The following is a 25,449-nucleotide window of genomic DNA, read 5'->3' as shown; positions in this document are numbered from 1 at the left end:
GATTGAAGAATTAAATAATTGCTATTGGTGATAACTGAACATTTTCTAAGTTATGCATCCCCTGCACATGATCTCTATTTGGCTACTTCCACAGGGAAGGTTTTGGAATGACAGAATATTTGTAAAGTACCTGTTTTAAGATTCCCAACTCTAAAATCCAAAGCACAAAGTAACAGTTTTTTAACTTATACAAAATGTGAGCTTGAAAGACTTTCAAGGAATGCAGTAATTGCATAAAAACTTAACTACAGATTTAAAAAGAAAAGCTATGTTGAAGCTACGGCCCAACAGAAGCAATCTGTGGTCAATTCCTTTTTATTTACCAAAAAATATTTACTAATCTGGCCACTGTGGTAGGCCCTAAGGGCTGCAATGGTGAATAAGCAGACAGGGTCCTTGGCTTCAGAAGCTTAGAATTATATTTTCAAATAATCAAAACCAATACTTACCATATATTATAATCAAAACCATTATAAAGAAGCTTTATATTCACCAACTCTAATTCTTACAACCACCTTGTAAGAGAGGTATTAATCAGCTTGTTTTGTAGATGAGGAAAATCAGCCTCAGGAGAGGTTATGCAACTAATTTTTCGGTTAAGGTCACAAACAGTAAGTGGTGTAACCAGATCTTTCTATACATCACGCTATATCTCATATTACCATTCCACATCTAATTTTTAAAAACTTGTTAACTGTTGATGTAACTCTTTTGAGAATGGGTGTAAACTGTTTCCTTAGATACAATATTCCACTCTTGTAATTTCCTAAAATAAATGAACTAGGATGAGAAACAGAATAACCCAGTTTAATGAGATAAGAAATAGGCAACTTTTACTTATCTAACGATCTATTTTATTTTTAAAGTTTTTTATGCAGACATTTGTACGATGAAGCTTCTGATATTTGCAGAAAGCAGTAATGAATTAAAAAAAACCCACAAACAACAGCAATGTCAACATGTTATACAGTAAAAACTGTACTACAATGAACTCTTAATATATATACCACATATACTGTTCAGTTAGTAGGCATCCGAAAAGCTTTCTTTTAATTTACAAGTATGTTGCGTATATACCAGCTGTTTCTTTGCATGGCAATTCCTATCTTAAAGCTGACTCAATAATACAGACCATTAACTTAATTTAAATCTGCATTGCTTAAAAATCTGAGCACCTACTAAAACCAGTATTAGGAATTCTAAAAGACATATAAAATTATCAAGAAAAAAAAGCCAAAGTTATGAGTATCTTCAGAAATAACAGTTTTATGACTCAACATAGAGTATGGATCTATTCATATGGTTGTTCAATCTAGGCTTACAAATTAATTCTGTAGTACTTCTAGATTACAGTTATTAGAATATTTTACAATAATGTAGTTCTTTATATCTCTTGTATTCTTTCTTTTATCTCCAAGTTTATAACCCCTGTTCTTATTCTCAATCTCCACCTCAATAAATCTGCTGAAGGAGGAAATTCTAAAATGAACAGACCTTTTATTTGGAGTTTTGCTTCCATCTGCTTCCTTTGCAATATCAATAAAAACTCAAGCCTTCTAATTAGGAAAATTGGATAATTTTCACATTTAATTTTATTTTATTACAAAATATGGATAGGAAAACAGTCCTTAAGGAAGGAAATATAGTTTCAGGGTTAAGTTCTATAACATCTGTGTAATTTTGTCTACCTTAGGGTCAGAACCAATAATCCAATTTCAAAAATTTTGTAGAAATGAATATGCATTATTTGTAAAAAGGTGGGGTAATGAGGACATACTTTATGAAGTTTATGATTTTCTCAGGTGAACTATCTCAGTAATGTCCCCTTTCTTATTTAAATCAATTAAAGGCTATTTTTCACTGAAGGGTTAAAAACAGGGGAAAATATATTAATAATACGCTTTGGGTATACTGGAAGTTTAAAATATTGAAAATGAGAGTGAGGCCTTGTGAAATGCATGTCCTATTAAGCATGCAATATTTGCAAGTGTGACCTAATAACTATGACAGAAACAAACTATCAGACTTTATTGATTTAAATTACCAACATTAACAGCCTTTTAGGTTTTAAATTAACTGAAAAGGAAAATATCTGCTTTATCTTTTTAATAGCATATTAAGTTTCAAAAGTTTTTATATGTAAGTAGAGCTTCAAAGGATATACATATAAACCATGAGCATGAGACTGCCTTTGATATTACTGGAAAAAAGGAAGTGATGAGCTACTAAAGAAGTATACTAGCTTTAGAATCCTAACATTGAAGTGAATGATAACAAATCAAACCTCTTGTTACTTTAACACTGGATAAGAGATTATAACTGTAACTTTACTTAGCTTTTAAGAAATAATTTAGTCTACTTTTTAAATGACAAGAGTGATAAAAATATAAAATTAGTTTTAGGAGAGACATTAAGAGTCATTCCAGAAAATCTTATGTTGAATCTGACTTTATAATAAAGAATCAAAGAAGCCTAGCTCTCAAGAGGCATAAAGATTAACTCATATACTTGACCTAGCTAAAGACTATAGGGAAGGTTCACAAAAGTTTCCTACTGATAAGGAAGATCTTATTCTTCTTTTGATGGAAACTCTCAGTTATATTTATTATATGTTGATGGAATTTTGATGCAATATTACAAAAAACCTTAATGGAAGAATTATGGCAATCCACATCTATTGTGGGCATTTAATGAAAGCACGGAGAATTGGGAGAAATAGGTAACCTGAGCCACAAAAGACTGGCTTCGGTTGGGAGAGTAATGGATTGAAATTGGAAGCTCTTTTGGGTAGCCAAAGCAGTTTAATGGCTGGCCCAAATAGAGGAATAAAGTATGTAGAATCTATTTCTGGCCATCAAAAGAGGTAGGGATTTAATTATATATTTTTAAAAAAAGTTACCTCCCATTTTCTTCAATGAAACTAAGTTTAAACGTGAGCTTAGCACCACAGATACGTTATATTTACTTAAGTGTAGTCTTTAAACTTATGAATATGCTTCAAATATACTGAGCAAGTCATGAAGAGGTAATGGTAAGAAGATAACTTTGAAGGTCTTAGCACACTCTTGGCCATCAATAAACAGTTCCTAAATAAATGAGAAAAATTAAAGAAACAACCACCACCACACCACCCCATGCCATCTCCACCAGACACAAAGTCTGCAAGTTAAAAGAAGATGGTGTGAAGTCACCTGATAGGAAAATACTGCCCTTATTCAATGAGCAAGATTTGAGATAGCCAAAGTACATGCAAAGAGGTAGTATAAGGTACCCTCAGGTCAGAGAATATGATGAAGGCATAATATCTAGAAAATGCTGAAAAACTATAAGAAACTGAAGAATAACTGTCATTTGACAGTTATTCTGGGCAGATGTTTTGTTTCTACCCTTGCTATTTGGATCTGGCCTAGCCCAAAAGAACAAACAGACAGAGGCTGGACCTGGACTTCAGCTATTGTGAACCAATAAAGCTTAAAACTGACTGAACAGATGTACTTTATTCCTTGATAACGTAAATTTTATCTCTATGGTGTTTTCCCCGAAATAAAAAATACTTTAGTATTATTAAAGCTCACTTCCACACATACCCCCAAATATAGTATATCTTTTAACTGTATTGCCATTAAAAGACTTTTTTAACTAAAATAGATTGCTATGTATAGATGTTTCATTACATTACTTTATAGATGATAAGGAACCCCATACACTTAATTCTGGCCACTAAATTAAACTGACTCTTACCAAAAAAATAAAACAAAAAAGCTTTTAGTAATGTATTAAAATGACAAGTATTTGGTTTTTCATCGTTAAGATTACCATACATTTGTAATTTTAATTGAAAATATTATTTAGGCTTGAAAAATATAAACCATAGTTCTATTCTAAAATTTTTAAAAATGTATTTGATAGGTATTCTTATTTGAATTTCACTAATAAAAGTATTATATGTAAAAGACTTAGTAATAATAAAAGCTTTTTCCCTCTTGACATGAACTGTCAGATGACTACTTTGGAGGCTATCAAATCAGGGAGTAGGACTCATTAGGTGGGTGTTCTGTGATACATTTATTTAACAATCATTTCAATATTTAAAAAAAAAACAGACCACTTATATATCAGCGTTATTATTCTCAGGTAAAAAAGAACATTTTAAAATAATGTTTGGATTGAAAATGTGAACAAACCTTGGCTGGGATTCTTAGGTTTCCTATTTGTATAGGGTAAGCCTAACAGAATATTTTATAAATTATAAGAATATCACATTGATTCTGAAACTCCAATTACATCTGGAGTCATACAGAAAACGGAAAGCTCACAATTAAGTTCTAAATATAATCATATTTGAGTATACACACACACCACACTGTTTTCTCTGCACTCCACTTAAATATAACATTTATTGCTAGCTTACTATATGTCAAGCACTATATGTCAAGCACATGCATCAGTCTGTCAACTCTCTCAAGTTGGCACTACTGTCACGTCCATTTTATGCATGAGATCACTAGAGCACAGTTACTTAACTTGTCAAGGGTCATACAGACCTTGTGGGTAGAGTTGGGTTTCAATCTAGAAGGCCTGATCCCAGAGTCCACGATTCTGATCATTCAGCTATACTGCATCCTTATAATTTAGATTATACCTCTGAGTTTAACAGTATTCTAGGTTCACTCACCATTTCCTGGCAATATCATCTATGACCACAGCTTCAAGTATTTTCTCTTTGACTTCCAAAACGATGATTCTAGCTCTCATCAGCTTCCTATGTTGCAGAGCCATACGCTTTCACATGGCTGTTCCTTAAGTACCTTAAAGTCAGTATGTCCAAAACGAAGCTTGTCTTCCTTCCTGTCTTTTGTCTTCCTTATTCTTACCAATATCCATTTGAACAACCATAGAGTCATGCTGGCAATCATCAAACGCTGTCAGCTGTTACACGTCCATATCTCCACTTGTACCCTCACTAACACTATCTCAGGTCTTCAATATGTTGCACATTAACTTCTAGAATAGATTACTAGTTTATCTCTAGGCTCTCTTCTCTCTCTAACAATTCTACAAAATGCCCTTCAGAGTTACCTTCTTTTAATATAGATCTTAAGTTACCTTCCTTTTCAAAAATCTTAAAGTATCAACATACATAAAATAATATGCACACTTCGTAGCTAGCATTCAAAGTCTCCTATTATTTAGCTGGCTCTGTATTATCTTCAGTTTGGTCATCCAATAACTATACACCTTTACATCTTATACTTGGACAAACTTCCTATTTTTTAAAACCTCTTCCGTCACTCTGCCTGTATCAACCGCACACTACACTTTTGCTTCTTTCCTCTGACTCTGAACTGAGGACATCAATGTCTAAGTCATCTTTACAGTTCACTCACGCTAAACACTACATTCTGCTCATAGGAGTTGCTTAGGAATTCTTTGTTGAGTGGACGGGGATTACACGCATATACACAATACATATAAAGCACTTATGTATACAAAAACTTGATCCAAAATAAAACTGCAGAGGTGTAAAGGTGCAAGAGGATCTCACCTTTGCAAATAATACCTTCAATCAACATTAGGATAAAATATTATATTGCCTTTATGATTTAATCCTCTCCTATAACATATCTGTAATGAACTGGTTGTTAAACCTTAAAATAAAATATTGTTAACTAGAACTCTCTCCTAAAAAATTTAGTGCATTGTGATCCAAATGAGAATTATATAATCTTCCAGTATAATTTTTAGGTTAAATGTATTATATTTGATAATCTGTAAAGGTGGTATTATAGCTTTGTTTACCCTAAAATTCATAAAGGTATAATCTAAGAAATTCCCAAGGGAAGCAAATCTGTATCTGTGTTATAATGGAGAAACTGGGACAAGCATTATCGAAAGCACATGTATCGGGGGTACCTGGAAAAAAGTTTCCTCTTCAAATTGAAAGACTAAATATATTATATTTTGCTTATATTCTTTATATTCCAGATGGAATTTTTGTGCTTTAAGTTTAAACGAAGGTAAATAATTACCAGATGGAATTTTTGTGCTTTAAGTTTAAACGAAGGTAAATAATTACTATGTACGGACTACAAAGTGCTGGTTTAGTAATATAGCTCTAAAATCTAAGCAAACAGAATATAACAAAGCAGAAAACATTTTGTAATAAATTAAAATCATTATTGTGCTTTTCAAATAAAAATATCTTTACCTATTACTCTTAAAAGTATTGCTCCAGAGCTTCCCTGGTGGCGCAGTGGTTGGGAGTCCTCCTGCCGATGCAGGGGACACGGGTTCGTGCGCCGGTCTGGGAAGATCCCACATGCCGCGGAGCAGCTGGTCCCGTGAGCCATGGCTGCTGAGCCTGCGCGTTCGGAGCCTGTGCTCCGCAACGGGAGAGGCCACAACAGCGAGAGGCCCGGCGAACAGCAACAACAACAACAAAAAAGTATTGCTCCAGCATGTGAGGTTTCTTAAGTGAAAGTGGTAGCTAATTTAAAGAAATAAAGCTATGTATTTCTCCATTCTATTTAGTATGTGATTCATAGTTATTTGAAAATAAATTTCCTCATATTAAGCAAACTTATCAGCGTCTTACAGGAACATTAAATATCAACATTAACTTTCTTTCCTTGCATACTTCCTATCCTCCCTCCGCCTTTTTAAATTACTTAATAAACAAAAAGAACTTTCTCTTGCTTTGAGATGTATGGCTGAAAAATATACCTTGAAAAATTAAATCCCAATAGCAAGTTTTATTAGCATAATGCTACTAAGAAACTGGAGGAAAAAGGCATGAAATCATTAGAGGTTAAATAGCCTAGCTTTAGAGTACTACTACAGATAATAAAATATACATAGACAAGGGTAATAAAATGCACATACTAACAAAATAAAACTAAGTGAAAATATAACAGACAGTTCTTATTCACTTTCCCCTTTGTATCATAATTCTTTTCTGTTTAGGGGCAGGGAAGTGGGTTTGGCCCAGAAGAAGGTGTTTAGCGTTCTAGTTCGGGGTAGAGGGCTTGAGACGCAAAGCCTCCTAAGAAAAAACAGAACACTCTAGTTCCCTCAGGTACCCCTTGAGCTCACGTGGTGAGACTTCTGCATGGGAAGGAGAAAAATGATGAGACAAGAGCAAGGCCTGCTGTTGCCAGCTGTGCCCACAAGAAAAAATGTAGTATCAAGATTCTCTCACTAACAGTTTTGTGGGCCCATAATAATTCATGGATCCCGAAGTACATATATGCCTGTACTGTAATCAGAACTGGTTTACAATGCTTCAATAATTATTGTCATTTATACGGCCAAAGAACAACGTTTAAGCAGCGTAATGAGATTAGAAGGGCATGTTCTTTAAGAACTAAAGGCAATCACAAGTGAAGAGTCATTAAAGACAAAAAACCAAAAAACCTAAACATTAAACTAATGAGCCAGAAAAAAACAATTCACAGAAGTCCACAGAGTAAAGAAAACAAAAGACGAACATCATAAAATCATCATAAAAGTTTTTTAAAAAAGCATTTATGAATTATTATAAATAAATTCTTTAATAAATGTTGTCAAGTATAAAACTTGAAGATTAGGGTCTTAAACTAAAGGCAGAAATAATTTTAGCATGTACACAGTGAAAATGTTTAGGTAACATGTGGCATACTGCAGTAAAATTTAATACCTTACAAACTTAAAAAACCCTTAACTATTATAGCATTTATCTGAGTAGAGCCTCTCTTTAATGTTCAACTACAGTGCTATCAATTAAAAATCACATCCGCAGCATGAATTTTACTTTTTATTATGTAATCTTCAGGTTATTATAAATACATTTAACATTCAAAATAATATTTTCATTTAATTATTAAAGGATTGTACTGACTGTATCTAATGAACTCACTGAAGTGTGAGTAATAATCTGACTAACTCTAATTCTCCCCAGAGAACATTAGCAACATCTCTAACAAGTACACTATTACCTCTTTGGAAGGTAAAAGGAATGTAATCAAAAATTTAGCTGCACAATTCTCAATTATGTAGAGCTGATACTACCTTTCAAAAATTATATTAATTCATCTGTATCTCTACTAGAAATAGGAAAGGGCGGTTTACCAAAATAAATTAATTCTACAATATGTAAGTAGCACTCACATTAAAAATACCATATAAAAAAAAAAGGATAGACAGTAATACTACCAACAAAACTAAGTTATCTGTGGATTTCATTCCTTGGACTATTAGTACAAACCAAGTAAAAGCTAAACTTGTTATCAAGTTGAAACAATTTCAACTCTTAGAGATAACCCATTAAAACCAACCTGGCTATTTCTTCTCGATGAGCAGTCCAATCTCGGATGTAGTCTTCCTGTTCTTTTATCCGGTGTTTGAATGAAGAACTAGTAGGCATTGCTGACCCAGAGCTCTGCAATCGAGTCGTTTTCAGGGCTGGAGAAGTACGTAGACGGGTATGTTTAGGGGAATTACGGTTTGATCCAAATTCATCTTCTGAGGTGGAAGCATAATCAGTAGGAAAGCGCCTCCATCTTGCATTTACTAAATTAGTTTAATTATTAAAAAAAGAATTATTATGTTATCTTTTAAAAGAGGTAAAATAAAATTCATGATTTCAAAAACACCATGAAAGCACACACAGCACAATTTTCAATAACTGATGTACACATACCTCACAAAAACCATAAGTCTACTACTCCTTAAAGATAGAAACATTATACTTTGGTGAATTAAAAACAATGAGGAATTAAGAACAATAGAAAGATCACATTTTCTGTAGCATGGTGAATAAACATTCAGATGAAAAATTCACTAATGACAAACAACTAAGCAAGCTCTATTCATAAATGTTTAACTCGGGTACTATTTAATTGCAAATATTTCTCATTTAAGTGACGATATGGATTTTTTTAAATGACAGCAACAACAACAACAAAAATAAAAATAAAGGAAAAGATTTCCTCATGCCACATGGACTTTCAACATGGAGATGGTAAAAACCCTCTTTTCCCAACATACAAATATGCATAATTCCTGCTGTGGAAATTATGCCTTATGGCAGGAAAAAAAAACATTACCTCTGTCATTCAACATCCTGTTATGCTATGATTGGAAAAAATCTTTTTACACGGTAAAAACACAACAAAGCATCTTTAGTACAACTGCTGCTTTGACACTGAAAGCATATGGTGAAAGCAGACAATGGCAATAAAACCTACAAGCTATTCTCACAACCACTGACACTTATGGCACAGAAGATACTGACGATAGTCACATTAAAGAAAGTGGTAATCACTTTCTTATTTAAGGTTAGTAAAGATTTAAAAAATGGTTTTGCTGACACATTTGAAAATCAGAAGACAAATTAATGCAGACAGATCACTACTACTGTTAATAAAAGAATCAAACATAAAGTATAAAAAACAGAGAGATAACAGCTAATTCATGGTAAACTTCAAAAGGGCAGGAATTATGCCTATTTAAGCCACTAACGTGTACCTAGCACTTAGCAGAGTGTCTGGCTAACAAATGTTTAATGAATATTTTTGAATAAATGAATTAATTCCTAGATACTGACCATTTCCTTTTCTCAAATTAGAAAAAACTAGTAAAAAGCATGAGATGTTTTTGGTGGCTCAAGTGATAAAACCTTGGCTCCTGCTATAAGTTCCAACTGTTATTAATATTAGAAGAGTTTTCTTTCTCTCTCTCTCTCTCTCTCCCTCTTTTAAAACAGAAGCTGACTCTAGGCTGTGTAGGTTTGTGAAGTCTAGAATTCCTTCATACTACTCCACTAGAATTTTATGCCTTTCCTGTCTTTTCCTCCCCTAACTACATTTTTGCCTGGGGCCCTGTAAGGCTGAGTTGGCTCTCAAACAAAATTGATACACACTGCCCCCAGAACTGCTTTAAGAACAGAGAAAAAGAAATCTGTAATCAGGACTACATCATAAGTCAGAGCCTACCCATTTGTCTGGATTCAAACTTCTATTTGACAGAATGAAGATAGGCAGAAACTTCACGGCTTTCTGTATAAGTGTATGCAAATACATATATGGAACTCCAGGTAATTAATCATAGAGTGTTTTGAAGGGCGTAATAAATATAATTTCTGATTTTAACATTATAATTCATTAACATAAATATTACTTTTACCATGGTGGAAATTTACTCATTTCTAGACATTTGAAAACTCCTTAAGTTGAACTGACCCTGACACGTGAAAACAATTTTAGGAAAAGTTAAGGAACAAGAACAAAGAAGTTTTTTTTAAAAATAGAAATATGGCAAGGCAATTAGATATATGGTAAACAAATCTGTACTTTTTAATAAAGGCATTTCATTAAATGCTAAATGCTCTTTATTTTGCTATCCTAGAATATGATTCATAAAAGGAAATTCATAAATAAAAAAACATCATTTGTTAGATTAAAGTTCCTGATTTTTGATGTGGAAACTATGTAACCATACCTAAACTGAAAATTGGAGAGAAGACAAAACCAATAACAAAGAGTTTTAATAAACTGCAGAACATATGAAAACATAAGCAGGTATTATAGAACTCAGGTAGTTAATGTAGAGGTAATTTAGAGAGAATGGCATCAACGGCTGATAGATTTCATGAGTGGCAGAGCGCATGAAAGCAGAAAGAGAAAGTGAGAACCAAGTGCTAAATGTCAGGTGACAATATATAAGTTGAGCCACATTAGAATTTAATTTTAACAGTCTAAAGTCTTGAGGTCAGAGAATCATTACATTTTGGAGAAAAGAATAAAAGAGAAAATTCTTTTTCAAATGAAATTCATAAACTTTCCACCTATTTTTATAGGTCTATCTAGAATCCAGTAAGAATACTGAAGCTTCTAATAATAACTTGTAAAGGGGGACAGGCAATATGGGGGCCCGGTGGGAGGCACAAACTATTGGGTATAAGATGGGCTCAAGAATGTATTATTATACAACATGGGGAATATAGCCAATGTTTTGTAATAACTGTAAATGAAAAGTAACCTTTAAAATTATATAAAAAATTAAAAAATAATAGAAGGAAGGAAGGGAGGGAGGGAGGGAGGGAGGAATGAAGGAAAATAACAAGAAAAGCAACCAAAAGAACAAAGCATATTTTAAAACCTGAAAGGTAACATATTTAGGTGTGTTCTCCTGAAATTGAGAGATAAAATAAGTAGGACATAGCAGAAAATGAAAATATGATTAATAAGTCTTCAAACAATTAAAGGTTATCTTTACCAATGGAAAGCATACCGTACACGGTGTGCTATGAAGCAAAGCTCGAGTTAACCTCTGGACAAAACCTGGCTTGTGTAACAGCAACGTGTAGAACTCAGAAGTGAAATGATGACTACTGGTGAAAAAGGGACTGGGAAAGGGAGTTTAAAGCCAGGACCTCTGACCTGTTATTTGTCGAAGAACTTCTCTCAATACCTTTGCGTTCTTAACCTTTGCTTCCAAACTGTAGCATCAATACATTTTATCTGAAGAAAAATCCCTATAATCTGCTAGCTATTCCAGAGCAAACTTCAAGTAAAAATGTTTTTAACTTTCCCCAGTGCCTTCTTATTTCATAGAATTTTAGAATAAAATGACCTTAGACATTAGATAGTCCAAATTCTTGAATTTATAGATAAAAATCAGGCCCAGAAAGGTCTTGCATTGCTTAAATCAAAGTTTAAGCCAGGTCTACGGACTCCCAGAGTGCAAAATTCATTCCAAGTGCTTTACAAAAAATAAATATTTTATATTTAAAAAAACCCAAACATTTCAAGTTAGACTAATTAAAAAAAAAAGACAGGGCTTCCCTGGTGGTGCAGTGGTTGAGAGTCCGCCTGCTGATGCAGGGGACAGGGGTTCGTGCCCCGGTCCGGGAAGATCCCACGTGCCGCAGAGCGGCTAGGCCCGTGAGCCATGGCCGCTAAGCCTGCGCGTCCGGAGCCTGTGCTCCTCAACGGGAGACGCCACAACAGTGAGAGGCCCGCGTACCGCAAATAAAAAAAAAAAAAAAAAAAAAAAAAAAATCCTAGACTTCTCACAGAATGACTGTTTTTGTGATATTTTTTTTACCAGTGCTGAAAAATTTTTTTAGTTTTTTCTTGAATTTCATCCTGCTTAGGTAAAATCATTTAGAAAATCAAATGTAATTTTATATCATTAGGCTTATTTCATACATTGGTACTAATAAGGCATTTCAGATAAATCCTTAAATTGAAAATTTGTATTGAAGGTATCTGAAATGCCAATCTCTAAGAAGCTTCTTGGGTTGATGAAGTGCAGGAAAGCACATATAATAAAATGAGAAAAAGTTCTAAGATGGGCTTAATTAATTTTGTAGCTAACCTGAAAATTATTTTAGTTACATTAGTTAAAAAGACTTATTTTAGTTATAAAATTATGTAACACTCCCTCTTGTGGAAGTAATAAACTACTACATTCACTAAGAAAACATACTATCTATGATGTGTAAGTAATTTAAAAAGGGAAAACGAGTTATTAGGATCATTTATCTGTGACTGTTTTGATTTCTTTTACTGTTAACCAAAACTCTGTTGACATCAAAACACATCCACATCTACAGATGTAACAAATACATTTCAGAAAACAAACATTGCATCTTCATACTTGTATCAGAATATTTTTGTGGGAAATTAAGTCACAAACACGTTTTACATGTATATTTATAAGCAAGTAGCAATGAGACCATTTGAGGGAAAAAATCCCTGACAGTGTTCTGTATTGGTCTTTGACCTGAGAAAAAATAACTCAAGCCATGCATGCCCAACTTTTAACTCCTACCATCTATAAATTTTGAGGATTAGAAGTGGGAAAGCAAACGGTCTAAAAAAATTCTAAGGATGTTAACATGATTTAAAACATTTTTAGAATGTGTACTTAAAACATAATGAAAACCAACTGCTTTATTTTGATAATTCAGGGTGCTAAGTTTTAAATGTATCGTATGAAAATAAATCTGGATATTTTAATATAACTTCATACTGAAGGATCATTGTAGAAATTTTCGTGGTGTGGGGGGAAACTGAACTCCTAAAAACAAATTACATCAGAATTAAAGAAGCATAAAAGAAACCTTACTCCTAATTTTGCTAAATCCGAGATTTCCATGCTTCTATTTTTATCACATATATTTCTTTGAAAAGCTTTTTTTTTTAACATAGGTTAAAATACAGAATTTGAAGCTTTATAGAATTGTTTTTACATATGACAGGCTCTAAGTTCAGACATTTCTAAGACCTTTGAAGTTTATAGTGTGAATAGCAACACTGACAAGTATGGTTTCACATTCTTTTAAATCATATTTCAAAAGCTATGAATTTTTATTTTCTTTTTCCATTCAAGATTTATGATTATATTAAGTAGAAGTATCATAATATCAAAGATACCTCAATTAGGAAAATCAAAAAAGTATGTTTGTTTGTTTTAATTTTTACTACCTACCACATGTAACTATTTTAAGTATGTTACCCTGACTGAAAGACCCTGGTCATTGTCCTAGATAGGATATAAAACTGTAAATGGGCATCTTGAGAGAATCTGAATATATAATCCTGGATCACAATGTGGCTTCACGCTCAATAAGGTGGAAAAGAGAACATGAACTTGGTAAAACATCATAATTACAAAGATTATGATGAACAATACCAAAATCTTTATACTGTATATTGGCCTTATATATATTCATGATAATCAATAGAGTCCAGCTGTCCTCTGGAAGCTTGCACCCAAGTAGAGACTATTTCTCAGAGCTAGACTGGCTGTGGTCGAAAAAGCAATAGGTTGGGAATTAAAAGCTTTGGATTCTCAACCTGTTCTTGCTATATATATCTATGTGATCAGGTCAGGTTATTCCACCTCTTGGCCTTAGTGTCCTAAACTGAATAACCCTTCGAACTATAAAATTCCATGACTCTATAATTATTTAATATACTGCTAGTAAGTATGGAGAAGGCCAAGATCACACACCTCAGTTTGCCCTAGGAAATTTCATTAAGCAATTCAGGTACTTTTTGGACACAGAAAGATGTTTATCAAGTTCTGCATTCAAAGAAGCAGAAAACAAAATATATCTTTAAAGATATATATATATATATATATATATATATATATATATATATATATATATATATGGCATCTTATAGCTGTTTCTTAGACTTGCTGAAGTAATCATATTTGGTTGGCATCTCAAATAAGCCCCTCTGGTAAACAATGAGGAATAAAATCAGATCATTCATGTGTTAAGAGCTAGATAACTAGTACCGAATGGAAGAGTTACCAAGAGTTTCATGCTACTTGGTAACATACAACTTATGTCACAGCTTATGTTAAGACAGGAGAATACTTAAACATTTTTATGAACTTAAATAGACATGAGGTGAAGAACAAGCAATGTGGCAGAAGAAATCTGCTAGGAGTACACACCATAGAATGCAGCACAAAGGAACTGTGAACTGAAGAAGCAGAGCCACATGGAACAACAGATAACAACACTGGGGAAACATAAATCAAGTGAGAGCACTTTTAAAATACTTGGCAACAAACCCATGAACCACCAACCAAAGCCTGAAGTGTAGAGACAAGGAGGACAACAGTAATAAGGGAAATGTCATCTATTCTTTTGGAATCAAGACTGTATGTTATCTATCTTCAGCTTACACCCATGATGATCATCACCACCTCACCCACTGACCAGGAGAGAGATGGAATGTGAATGGAGTGGAGAAAAGCAGCAGTGAGGAGGAGAGAGGAGGAACAAAAAATGAAAAAAATAACACTTGCAAAGTACCACTAGTTTTGGGTCTTGTAGGCTATATCGTGATAGAAGTCAAAATTTAAAAAAAAAAAAAGATTGCACACCAACTTTCCCTTTACTCTTCACTCAAGACTTAGGGCTCACTTAGATGACTGATGGAAATGAATCTTCAAGTCTTTTAACAGCTGGTTTCCCCTCAACTGTCCTTTTCAGCCACACCCACATATGAAGCTGATTATAAAGTAATGAGACCATGTTTACAGGACACACACCAATATCTGTCTTAGTACTCTTTGATCACATATGTATTCTCACTGGCTATGGCTTTGAATATGAAGTATATAAACAGACAAATATGCCAGAAGCAGTTAATTCTGGTGGGGAGAAAGTAGCTTTTGTAATTATTACAATCAATGACAGCTAATTACTGTCACTAGTTAAACGATATAACAGCACCTTATGAGATAATGCTCATAACCAGTTACATTTCTATAGCCCAGTTTCGCCCACGTGCTTAGTGACTGTCTCTCAAATCCATCTTCTTTCACTGCAACAAATTAAGGATCAGTTTTCATCTGCCTCGACCATAAACAGATTTAACTTAAAAAAATACAAGATGTTTCAAAATAAATAGGAAAAAAGGATAAAACTGATTATTTCATTTAGCTCTGAAAGGAGTAAATAAAGGGTATACTGCTTTTCTTCAGACTCTTAGAATTATGTGAAGATGTTTAAAAGTTAAACATGTTTTTAGAAATACAATATTAATTTTTATTAATTTCTATTGTATAAACTAGATAATAATTCCTAATGTAACTTTGACGCACAAATCCAGATACCTCACCAACTAGGCAATTAAAATTCCCAAATCGGTTCAATATACTTCTAATTTTGAAATCACTATTTTGTACCAGGCCATTAATTGGAAGTGTGTATAACTTCTGAATTTTCCATTTACTAAGCTAAATAAAGTAATTTTCATAGGAATAAAACCCTCTACAGCATGACCTTTCTGCTGAAAATTTTGGGAATCAACACTAATATTTAATTTTTTTAAAAAGGAGTCCCAAAACATAAAAGAAATATGCTAATATTATATAAAGTCTGGATCCAATTTACCTGAAGGAGAGCCATGTGTTGAGGTCATACTTTTGACCTTGGAGTCAGATAGTCGAGAGATACTGTTAGCTCTAATTCTAGGAGAAAATTTATCTGAAGGTACTAATCTGGCTCCACTTCTAATGATGGCTTCTGCGGTCCGTGAAGAGGCACTGCTTCTAGAGATTGTTGCTTCAGAGTCACTGCGAGCTGATAATGAGCCAAGCCTTGTTCTACGAGGCTGAGCTAACAAATCAATCCTAGAAATGTTACGCCTTCCTGTGGGAGGTTTCGACGTCGAACTTGTCGTGGACACTTCAGAAGCCACAGATGCTTTGTCAGCATCGGCGAGTTCACTGTCTGAAGCTTCACCAAGTCGGGCTCTGCGCAAGAGGGAAGTCCTGGTGGGTCGTGGCCTTGGGAGAGTGGTTGATTTACTGGATGAACCAGGTGCTCCAGGAGAAGTCTTGGATTTAGTTACTTTACTTCCTTCCAGTTTGGAACGTGCATGCTCATCCGTTGAGGTAAGTGGAGTCCTTCCATGAGATTTACAAGAGTAAGTTTCCTGATCAGATGACATAACATCAGAGATGGCTGAATGAGGTACACTAGAGGTTTGGTCATCATCTGTTAAATCTACTGAAGGCTGCCTTATTCTTCCACTGGACTGCACAAATTTACGACCCTCTGCCCTAGAACCTACATCTGTGGAACGACTTTTTGTTTTCTTTTCAATTTTCTCCCTAGCACCTGAAGATGATGACTTTGTAACATCTTTGGAAGGAGAACCTGTGGAACACCTATCTTTATAGAGACTAGTGAAACTCTTTCGCTTTTGGGTTGACTTTCTTTCAGTCTCTCCAGTAACCAAACTGATTGTACTAGCTGTGTCCACATCAGATTCTGGTGAAATGGAGTTGTCTCTGTTATAACTGGGAGTATCTGGGCCTTCATCAGTTTTATTATCTTCACGCAGTTTAGCTTCTAGAAAAGCCATTACTGCTTCTGTGTCTTTTAGAATAAGGGTTGTGTCCAAACTAGAATCAGTATCCATAGAATCACTTCTTTCTCGTATTCTGCTGGCAGTTGTTAATGCTAAAGAGGATGTAGATGAAGCCTGTTTATTTATATGGGGAATAAGTTCTATGGGTATGTTGGGGCTAGGTTTTTCTATAGTGAAGCTTCCTTGCCGCACTAATGACTTGGAGGATTCCTTCTTGTCTCCTCCCTTTGAAGTCTGACTTTTCAGAATTTCCTCAGCTTTTCTTCGCTTACCCTCATTTTGTATCACTCTTTCTCCTTTGCTTGTAGAAAGTCCTGGAATTTTTTCTTGAGGTTGTGACTCCTGTTTGAAAGGTTCCTCCCTACATCTATCTATCTGACCTGAAATATTTTTTGAAGAAGATAATTTAGTAGGTGTCCACTGTGCCTGTTCCTTTTGTTCTTGTTGCTGGATTTTAGCTAATGTTTGCTTTACAAAAGAAGCTTCCTTATCATTTTCACTTTTCTCCTTCCCAGAATAAGAGCTGCCTAAGTGAAGCAGGGTTTTATTATCTCCACCACTTTTAAGAGTCTCACCATTTACTGCCCTGTTCATTTTACTCAGGGCTCTCTCAGCATCCTGTTTATCTTTCTGGTATACCTGTGTAGGTGCTTCTTTCTCCTGAAGTTCCGTGTCTTGCTTTTCTCCTATCTCTGACCTCTGTGCTATAACCTTTGTTCTGGAGCTCTCAAGAGACTTTTCTTCATTTGGAAGCTGGGGAAGGGTTCGTCTCTTTCTCTCTCCCTGACTAGCCAAGGAAGTTGCTGAGCCAGTACTTCTCACTGAAAGGCCAGATTCACTGATATCTGTATCTATAAAATAAAACAACAAATAAGGAACTTATTGGGGCAAATGAGTATCATATTACCTTAGATTCTGAAGTTAAGAAATGGCTTAAGTATAAAGTAAAACTTTGAATAAATAAGCCAACATTGTGACAGTGTAGTTTAAAAAGAAAATACAATGCCAAAATGCACAAATAGGTAGATTACTAATAGGAGAGTCAAGAAAGCAAATTGTATGAGATGAAAATCAGGGTCATCTGATCTTAAACCTACATCTGTTGCTCTCTTTTTTCTCTTAATGTGTCTTATGGCAGAGAAGTTTACTGTGTTCATTCTTGCTTTTGTGACTTGTCCCATCTGTGAAGTTTCATTGACAAAAAATGGACTCTACGTAGGGTACATAGAATTGCAAAAATAATGACTAATAAACACTGTTTATTTGTTATACTTTGAATTACATAGTAAAGAATAATAACATACCTGGTTTTTAATAAGCATTATTATCTACTGAAATAATGACAAGTTTGGATTTCCTAAGTAAAATAGAAAACGTAGAATTTTAACAAGTTTTTCTAAAAAAAAATTCAAAGCTCATTAAAAGATTTTTAAAAATTGTAAGAATGGAAAAAGGTGACAGGACCTGCCATAATTTTACAAACTGAGGTATTTTAAAATTATGATCTTCTGGTATATTAAAGCCTCAAACTGAGAAGCCAATGAGAAAATATATAACTTTGATGTTTCCATGTGAGAGACTTTGAGAATACTACTTAAGGAGGACTTTCCTGACTGCTTATAAATGGAATGTATTTCTGAGAAAAGGGATCTTTTTAGGGAAATATAAATTAACATATAAAGCATTTAAATCTTTCGGGGATAAGTGGGAAAAAGATACTAGATATAGCTTCTATGGGTCTTTTCTTCCCTTTATAATTCTAAAATTTTAGCATTTAAATTTCATAGCAATACTATGGTTTTAATGTAGGAAAACTGATGTAACTTTAATTCAGCAATTAATCATGTTATTTGGTTATGTCTTATCTCCTTAGTGCTACTTGAAGCACTAAACTGTAATAGCTATTTTATCATTTTGTATTTTTCTAGGATTTCTCACACTGTCCTGGCTCCTAACACACACTCAATGAATATTTGATGAGAACATTTTAGATTACAAGTAGATTTATCAGCTTATCTAAGTAAGTCCATTTAGAACATGAAACAGGAATGAAATAATGAAGGCCAAGTACTATTAATTTTTATAACAAGTATAAAATTTTGCTTTCCACAGCTAATAATAATTTTATAATGATTCTTTTGTAAATTTGCCTAGCCTCTCTACCTGTTTTGTTTCCCAAACAGTAATCAGTTTATGTGAACCAAGCTGCAAATTACTCTGTCTTTCCAAAGATTTTTGGTAATATTAAAAATTACTTCTAGATTCTATGATAAATTATATAGCTTTTCTAGTACACTGATGTGTACCTTGCTCAAATACTTGCTGACTAATGTTTACAAAATTCCTAAACAGATTTCTGGGTGCCACAAGTCAAAGATAAAACAAATTTCTATTTCCATTTCCAATAATACAACTAAGAATACAGGGAAGAGCCACATACAAATTCTCCTTGAGAGTTTTATTTTTAATTCAGAACGTAATTAACTGAATCTAATAACAAAATCATAAGAGGCATATAATTTTGTGTTTTTTTAAAGAAACTTTATATTTCAGTTCACAGAAATATAATAAAAAGGTAATAAAAATCATATTACATAGGTTTGCAAATGATGTATTAAGTAAATTAAATACATGTTAAGTAAATTCTTTTTCATTGAACCTATGGCATAAAGTGGCATTTAAATATTTGTTGTGTTAATGAATGGGATAGTTTGGAACTGTGTTAGTCTTATTTTTAAATTTTCATTTATATATATGTTGTATATATACAAATTTGTGTGAGTATGTACATATATGCTTCATCTACAAATTATCTCTTTATCTTCAGTTAGGGTTATATTTTAATGATATCTGCATTTTTATTGAAAATAAAATCTATATACAGTATGAGCATGAGACTATGTGAATATGTTTATTTAGGTTTAATTTATGTCTTACTATATAGATTTGGCTTATAGTATTTTAAAAATTGATGTATGATTCACAAAAAAAAAAGAAAGAAGGAAAGAAAATACCATTCTCCAAAGAAACAGGTACAGACAACTCCATTATCCTTTCTTCTTGATCATGCCTTGTATGATTGGCAGCCAAACTAGCCCACTGTGAAACCCAACGCTTGTTTCCAGATGAAGATGTGCCTTCCTAAAGGAGAGAAATAAGAGAATGCAATGACCTAGTCTGGTCAAATCCGATTCTCGTGTTCAGAGAATTCCATTTAGTCATTAAATTCCATTTAACCTATCATGCAAAGCAATATTTAAACCTCACATTGATATATTATCATGTACTAAATTTCCTCATATATAATTTGAAGATTTTCTAGGCACCTCTTTTAACTACAACATTATTACTGTGAATGTAGTATAATATTCTGTACTTATTAAGTACTAACAATGGTACTAAAATAAACTCTTAGAGCTTAAAAATTTACTGCTACTAAATAAACACAGGTGTACTACAATAGCTTTGTGGCTACCACAGTGAAGTTAGTTCTACTCCATTCTACAGAACAGAGAGTTTAAAGACCTATTTCTAAGTTGTTCTCCAGCCCTCTAAATGTTTCCATGAATCAGATTGGTTCCAGAGTCTCAAGGAGTATTAAATCTCCCAGGTCATGTCTTCAGGGATTTCAAAAACAAACGCAAAGCTTTAGGCTTCTTTCTACAACACTTTAGTACTTCCAGAAGAAGACAGAAATGACTCAACCTTTAAGGATTTTTGTATAACCAGTCTGAACCTAGACCTGCCCCTGGCTACATCTGTCCTTAAGGCAAGTACTTAGTCAACTGTGAAATCGAATTTAATTCATGATATGCTTCCACAGACTTACGGATGTATACTGGTAATTCTTAAGACTAGGTCAATCTAGGTATTTAACATGGAAGATCTAGGAGTATAGAAAAAATGTTTCCTCACTGAAAGTTTAAGCCAATGCTTAGTATTGAACCTGTAATGACAACTAAGGAATGGAAAGCTCTGACCAAATTTTATTCTGAATTATTCAAAACAAGATTAAAAGTGCCAAATGACAGGCTAGAAACTGATAAATATTTCATACAGACTATGTACTATACGATTTCAAGAATAATAGATTAAAATAGTAAGTTGTACACATAGTGACATACATACAGTGAAGCCTAAGGGTACCAAAATCTGCTGAATCTTTGAATTTCCTCCAAGGTTTCATGGGGGCTGCTCACAGTTCTGAGACTGAAGGAAGTACCAGTACAAATCATGCTAGGAATACCCACAACAGGGTGGGTTTCAAAGACACACATTTATGTAGACTCATTCGTGCAGATTGTTCTAATGGCTTGTTTAGGCGACTCCTTCAAAGGCAGGTACATACTCAGGCTATACATAAATTTACTTGGCATGGGCTGAGGGGACAGAGAGGAGAAGAGGAAGTCCTACAAGTTCACAATCACCAGCACCCTTTCTAGATTAATCAGAATACTAAAACATTGCTTCAAGTAAGTATCACTCGCTTTCAGTAATTACGCATCTCGTAAAACAGAAATCAAAATAAAAATTCTCTAAGATGAAGGAGGAAAAAAGAATACTAAAATACAGTAACTGTTTTGACAGTTTTCAGGAAATAGCAGGCCATAACGGAAAAACTTTTACATTAATAAGCAAATATGTATGTGTATTTAGTTGTCTATAAAGAATACTTACACTTCACACAAATACAATACCTCATTTATATTTTATTTATATCTTAAGGTTTTATTTTATTTATATTCAACATTTATTTACTACTTGTATATTTTAAATTAACTCATTTCCTGAAAGGCAATATATGAATAAGAGAATGAGTTAAGAAATCAAGTCTCCTTGAGGTTCAAATTCTGGCTCCACAAGGTACTAGTTTTAAGACACTGACCAAATTAATTTCTACATACTTCAGTTTCATTATTTGTAAAATGGTACACAGAAAGCGTCCACTGAATGTTAGATCTTGTTAGTTGAATAAATTATAATTAATTAATAATTCTCAGTTATATACATTTTTTAACACTTCTTTCCGACGTATCAGTGTAAAATGAAATTCTAATATTTCTGTTAAGGGAATAAACATTTGTTGACTGCATAAATCTCAGACAATTACGATGCCGGGTACTTTCTAGGCTTCATATCCTTCCCTGTAAATAGGTGTTATCAAAAATGCCCTTTGTATAGATGAGAAAACTGAAGATGAGAGAGGGGAAATGACTGACTCAAAGGTATTCTGTTAAATGTGGCAGTTCTGGGATTTGCACTCAGGTCCTAGAAGCTCTACTATACTATACTGACTCCAAAACTGTCTTAACCAAGCCACCCTTAATTAATTTCACATTATTCTAGTTACATCCTGGGCTGCACTACAAGGGCACTTATTTAGGTTTATAAGTTATATATATCAGGCACTACCATACACATGTTTCCTGGCATGACAGATCTTTCCATTCCAAATACATGACCTCCTAGAAAGTATATGCAGTGTATATTTTTTTGTCTTATCTCATAATGTCAATTAGTGAGCATATAGCTCATTAATTGCTTACTGAAATTTAACATTTTCACTCACTGACAAAAGCATATTAATTTAAAGTATTTTACAAGAGGATATATCAATTGTTTATAATAATATACAGTTGACCCTTGAACAAAGGTGTGGGGGGTGGGGGGAATAAGGGCTCCAGCCCGCTATGTAGTCAAAAATCCATGTATAACTTTGCAGTTGGCCCTCTGTGTCCATGGTCCCCAATCCGTGGATTCAACCAACCATGGATCATGTACTACCATAGTATGTACCTAGTGAAAAAAAATCTGTGTGTGAGTGGAGCTGCGCAGTTCAAACCCGTGTTGTTCAAGGGTCAGCTGTAATTACAAATGATAAAAATTTACATTTTGTGCGTGTAAAAAATATGAGAAAGATGTGTATACCTCTGAGCTGTGAAATCCAGGTGTACTCAGTGGTTTTCTTTCTTCCATTACTACTGCAGCAGAATTGAGAGCCCAATCTTTTACCAGATCTTTATGTTTTTCTTTGATAACAGGCCTATTATAATCTTGATTGTCATCTACTCCAAATACCTAGGAGGAGAAAATTACTTTATAAATGAAAAGTCTGAGCACCAGATTAATATGTGAGTATTATCAGTAACTTCAGAGGCAAATAATATTTCAAGTTAATTTCATAGGTAACTTCAATAATGAGGGAAACTTGTTTAATGATAGGGTAACATCCAATAGGAGTAATAGCTGGAGACGAAAACAGGGCAGTGACAGCTTATGTAAATGTCCTTTTTAAACATTTAGCAAAATGTACTATTTGATAATAAGTAAGAGATAGTCAGGATATTACATTTGCTTTGTTAAAAGATGTTAATAATGTTAAGCATTACAATAATGCCAAGAGTTAGGAAAGAGTACCACACCACTTCAGCTTGTTTTCAGCTTGTCTCTTTGCTGTTATTTATTTATTTATTTATTTTTTGCGGTACGCAGGCCTCTCACTGATGTGGCCTCTCCCGTTGCGGAGCACAGGCTCTGGATGCGCAGGCTCAACGGTCATGGCTCACGGGCCCCCCCGCTCCACGGCATGTGGGATCTTCCTGGACTGGGGCAGGACCTGTGTCCCCTGCATCGGCAGGCGGACTCTCAACCACTGCGCCACCAGGGAGGCCCTCTTTGCTGTTATTTTTGAGGAGCATGTTGGAAGCTTAAAGGTATGGCTGATTTTATCTGTTCCTTCCCTAACAGATGCTTAACATTTACATATATGAGTTAAATTTATACATATAGTTTTCTAAGGTCATAAGTAACAGATTTTAACATATGACCTTTGTATAGAATATACCATAATTTTTTAAACTTAAAGGCCTTTGTCTGAAATGCAGATTCCTGAGTCTGTTCACACAGATCAGCATTTTCAATAAGAAGGCTGTCTATGGTCAACACTTCTGAAATGTTCTAAACACAGAGACCAACAATCAATCATGTGCCTTTAAGGGCAGTTACCTGAGTCTTACTCATTTATTGGCACATAACAGCCACTGAATAGACTGGGAAAAGGTTATAACTAAATAAACGTTAACATTCTGTTTTACTATTAAGCCTACTTTGTTCCCAGTGCTTATTATTTACAGGCAATAAGTAAATATTATCTAATTATCACAATAAAGAATAATAATGTGTTTCAATTAGCACTTTGTAGAAAGGATCTTTAGAACATAACCAAAGAGCCTTCATTTTCCACCAAAAAGGGAAAAACCCTTAGGTTAAACTATTTTCCATAAACCTTTTAATGATATACCTAGCTGATAAATTCTGAAGTCCACATTTAGTAAAGCAGATACCAAATTTTCAAATTCACTAAACTTGGAAATGTTACCACTAGATGGCATTACTTAATATTTAATTCAAATATAACTGCATAGTTTTCAGGAATTACGACTTAATATTCTGTTGAACCACTCAATATTTTAAATTATCTTTGCTTTAAGAGCAAATTGTGTATTATTAACTTTAAATCAAATATAAATTTTAATAATATATGGAAGCACAGTGTACAGAAGGAAAAAAACAAACCTGCTTCATTTTGCTAAACAGCAGAATTAGTAAGTTTAACAAGAACAGCAATAAAACCTGCAAAGTATACCTTTCCATGTGCTCTGCCTTCAACCCCACTTATAAAGAAAGAAATTAGAACTACTAAGTTATTTGACTACCTTAAAATAAAATTTTAAAATTATTTCTAACTCAAGTCACTGAACTTCACATTTACTGAAGTTTATTTCCTTATTTGTATAATTACTAGAAAAAAAATTACAGTTCAAGTTTGGGAGTAAAAGACAAAAATAACCATATGTGATTACTTGCATGTTGTATCTCTCTGGCATGTTAATTTACAAATTACCCTTCAGTTAATTTCTGATTTGATGATATTTAATTCTAATAATGGACTTCTAAAACTTGATTTCCTCAAATATCTAAGCACCAGCAGTTTCAAATATATTAAATCTCTCCAAATCGCTTCTGACACTATTTTGAAATAATAACAAAAGACCCACACACAGAGAACTAATGTTTTTAGGGAAGGGGACTGAAGTTGTGCAGAAAGAGTACTCAGTGACTTTCTACAGATTCCTCTTAAAACATTAGAGATAGCTGTGCATATATATCTGTCAGAGAAGTAGCAATTTATTTTCCAAGCAAGTGATAGGGCCTGAAGTACTGCTGTATGAGCAAAGAAGCCTTCAAAGTTCATACCTGTATTTTTGATAGTATTTTGAAAAATTAGTAATAGTTATAACTAGCTCAGCTTGAAATCCAAACTGTCATTTTTGTGTCTAGGTACAAAAAAATCCACAACTTTCGTGTGAAAACAAAGACAGAAACAGCTATACTGTCTATGCACTTCGAAGCTATAATACATACTTTCCATATCTAAAAAAGTACATATAATCTGACATGCAATATAATGCTTAAACAGAACTTAAGAGCTCCTCAAAGCAGACACCAAGTTTGCTAGATTTTCTCATCTTTTCATTCTAGATTTTGTCCCTAGGTGATTCCA

At 33.7% G+C, this 25,449-nt stretch overlaps 1 protein-coding gene across 14 annotated transcripts in view; it reads right to left on the bottom strand.

Moving 5' to 3' along the window:
• CEP170 (centrosomal protein 170) overlaps positions 1-25,449 on the bottom strand; it is a 146,790-nt gene that overhangs the window by 15,485 nt on the left and 105,856 nt on the right. For 12 of the 14 annotated variants that reach the window (XM_079904875.1, XM_079904878.1, XM_079904877.1 and 9 more), the window contains 4 exons: positions 22,815-22,964; positions 19,901-20,027; positions 15,905-17,737; positions 8,313-8,547 (listed from right to left, as the gene is read on the bottom strand). In XM_079904875.1, coding sequence (XP_079761001.1) covers positions 8,313-8,547; positions 15,905-17,737; positions 19,901-20,027; positions 22,815-22,964 — 2,345 coding nt within the window. The remainder of the gene's footprint in view (positions 1-8,312; positions 8,548-15,904; positions 17,738-19,900; positions 20,028-22,814; positions 22,965-25,449) is intronic. The other 2 variants (XM_079904881.1, XM_079904874.1) reach the window with 1 other exon arrangement.

Source organism: Stenella coeruleoalba (assembly GCF_951394435.1).
Source record: "Stenella coeruleoalba genome assembly, chromosome: 1".
In the NCBI taxonomy this organism is placed as follows: Eukaryota; Metazoa; Chordata; class Mammalia; order Artiodactyla; family Delphinidae; genus Stenella; species Stenella coeruleoalba.
The sequence above is the reverse complement of the archived record's forward strand: the minus strand, read 5'-3'. Positions and strand labels throughout refer to the sequence as shown.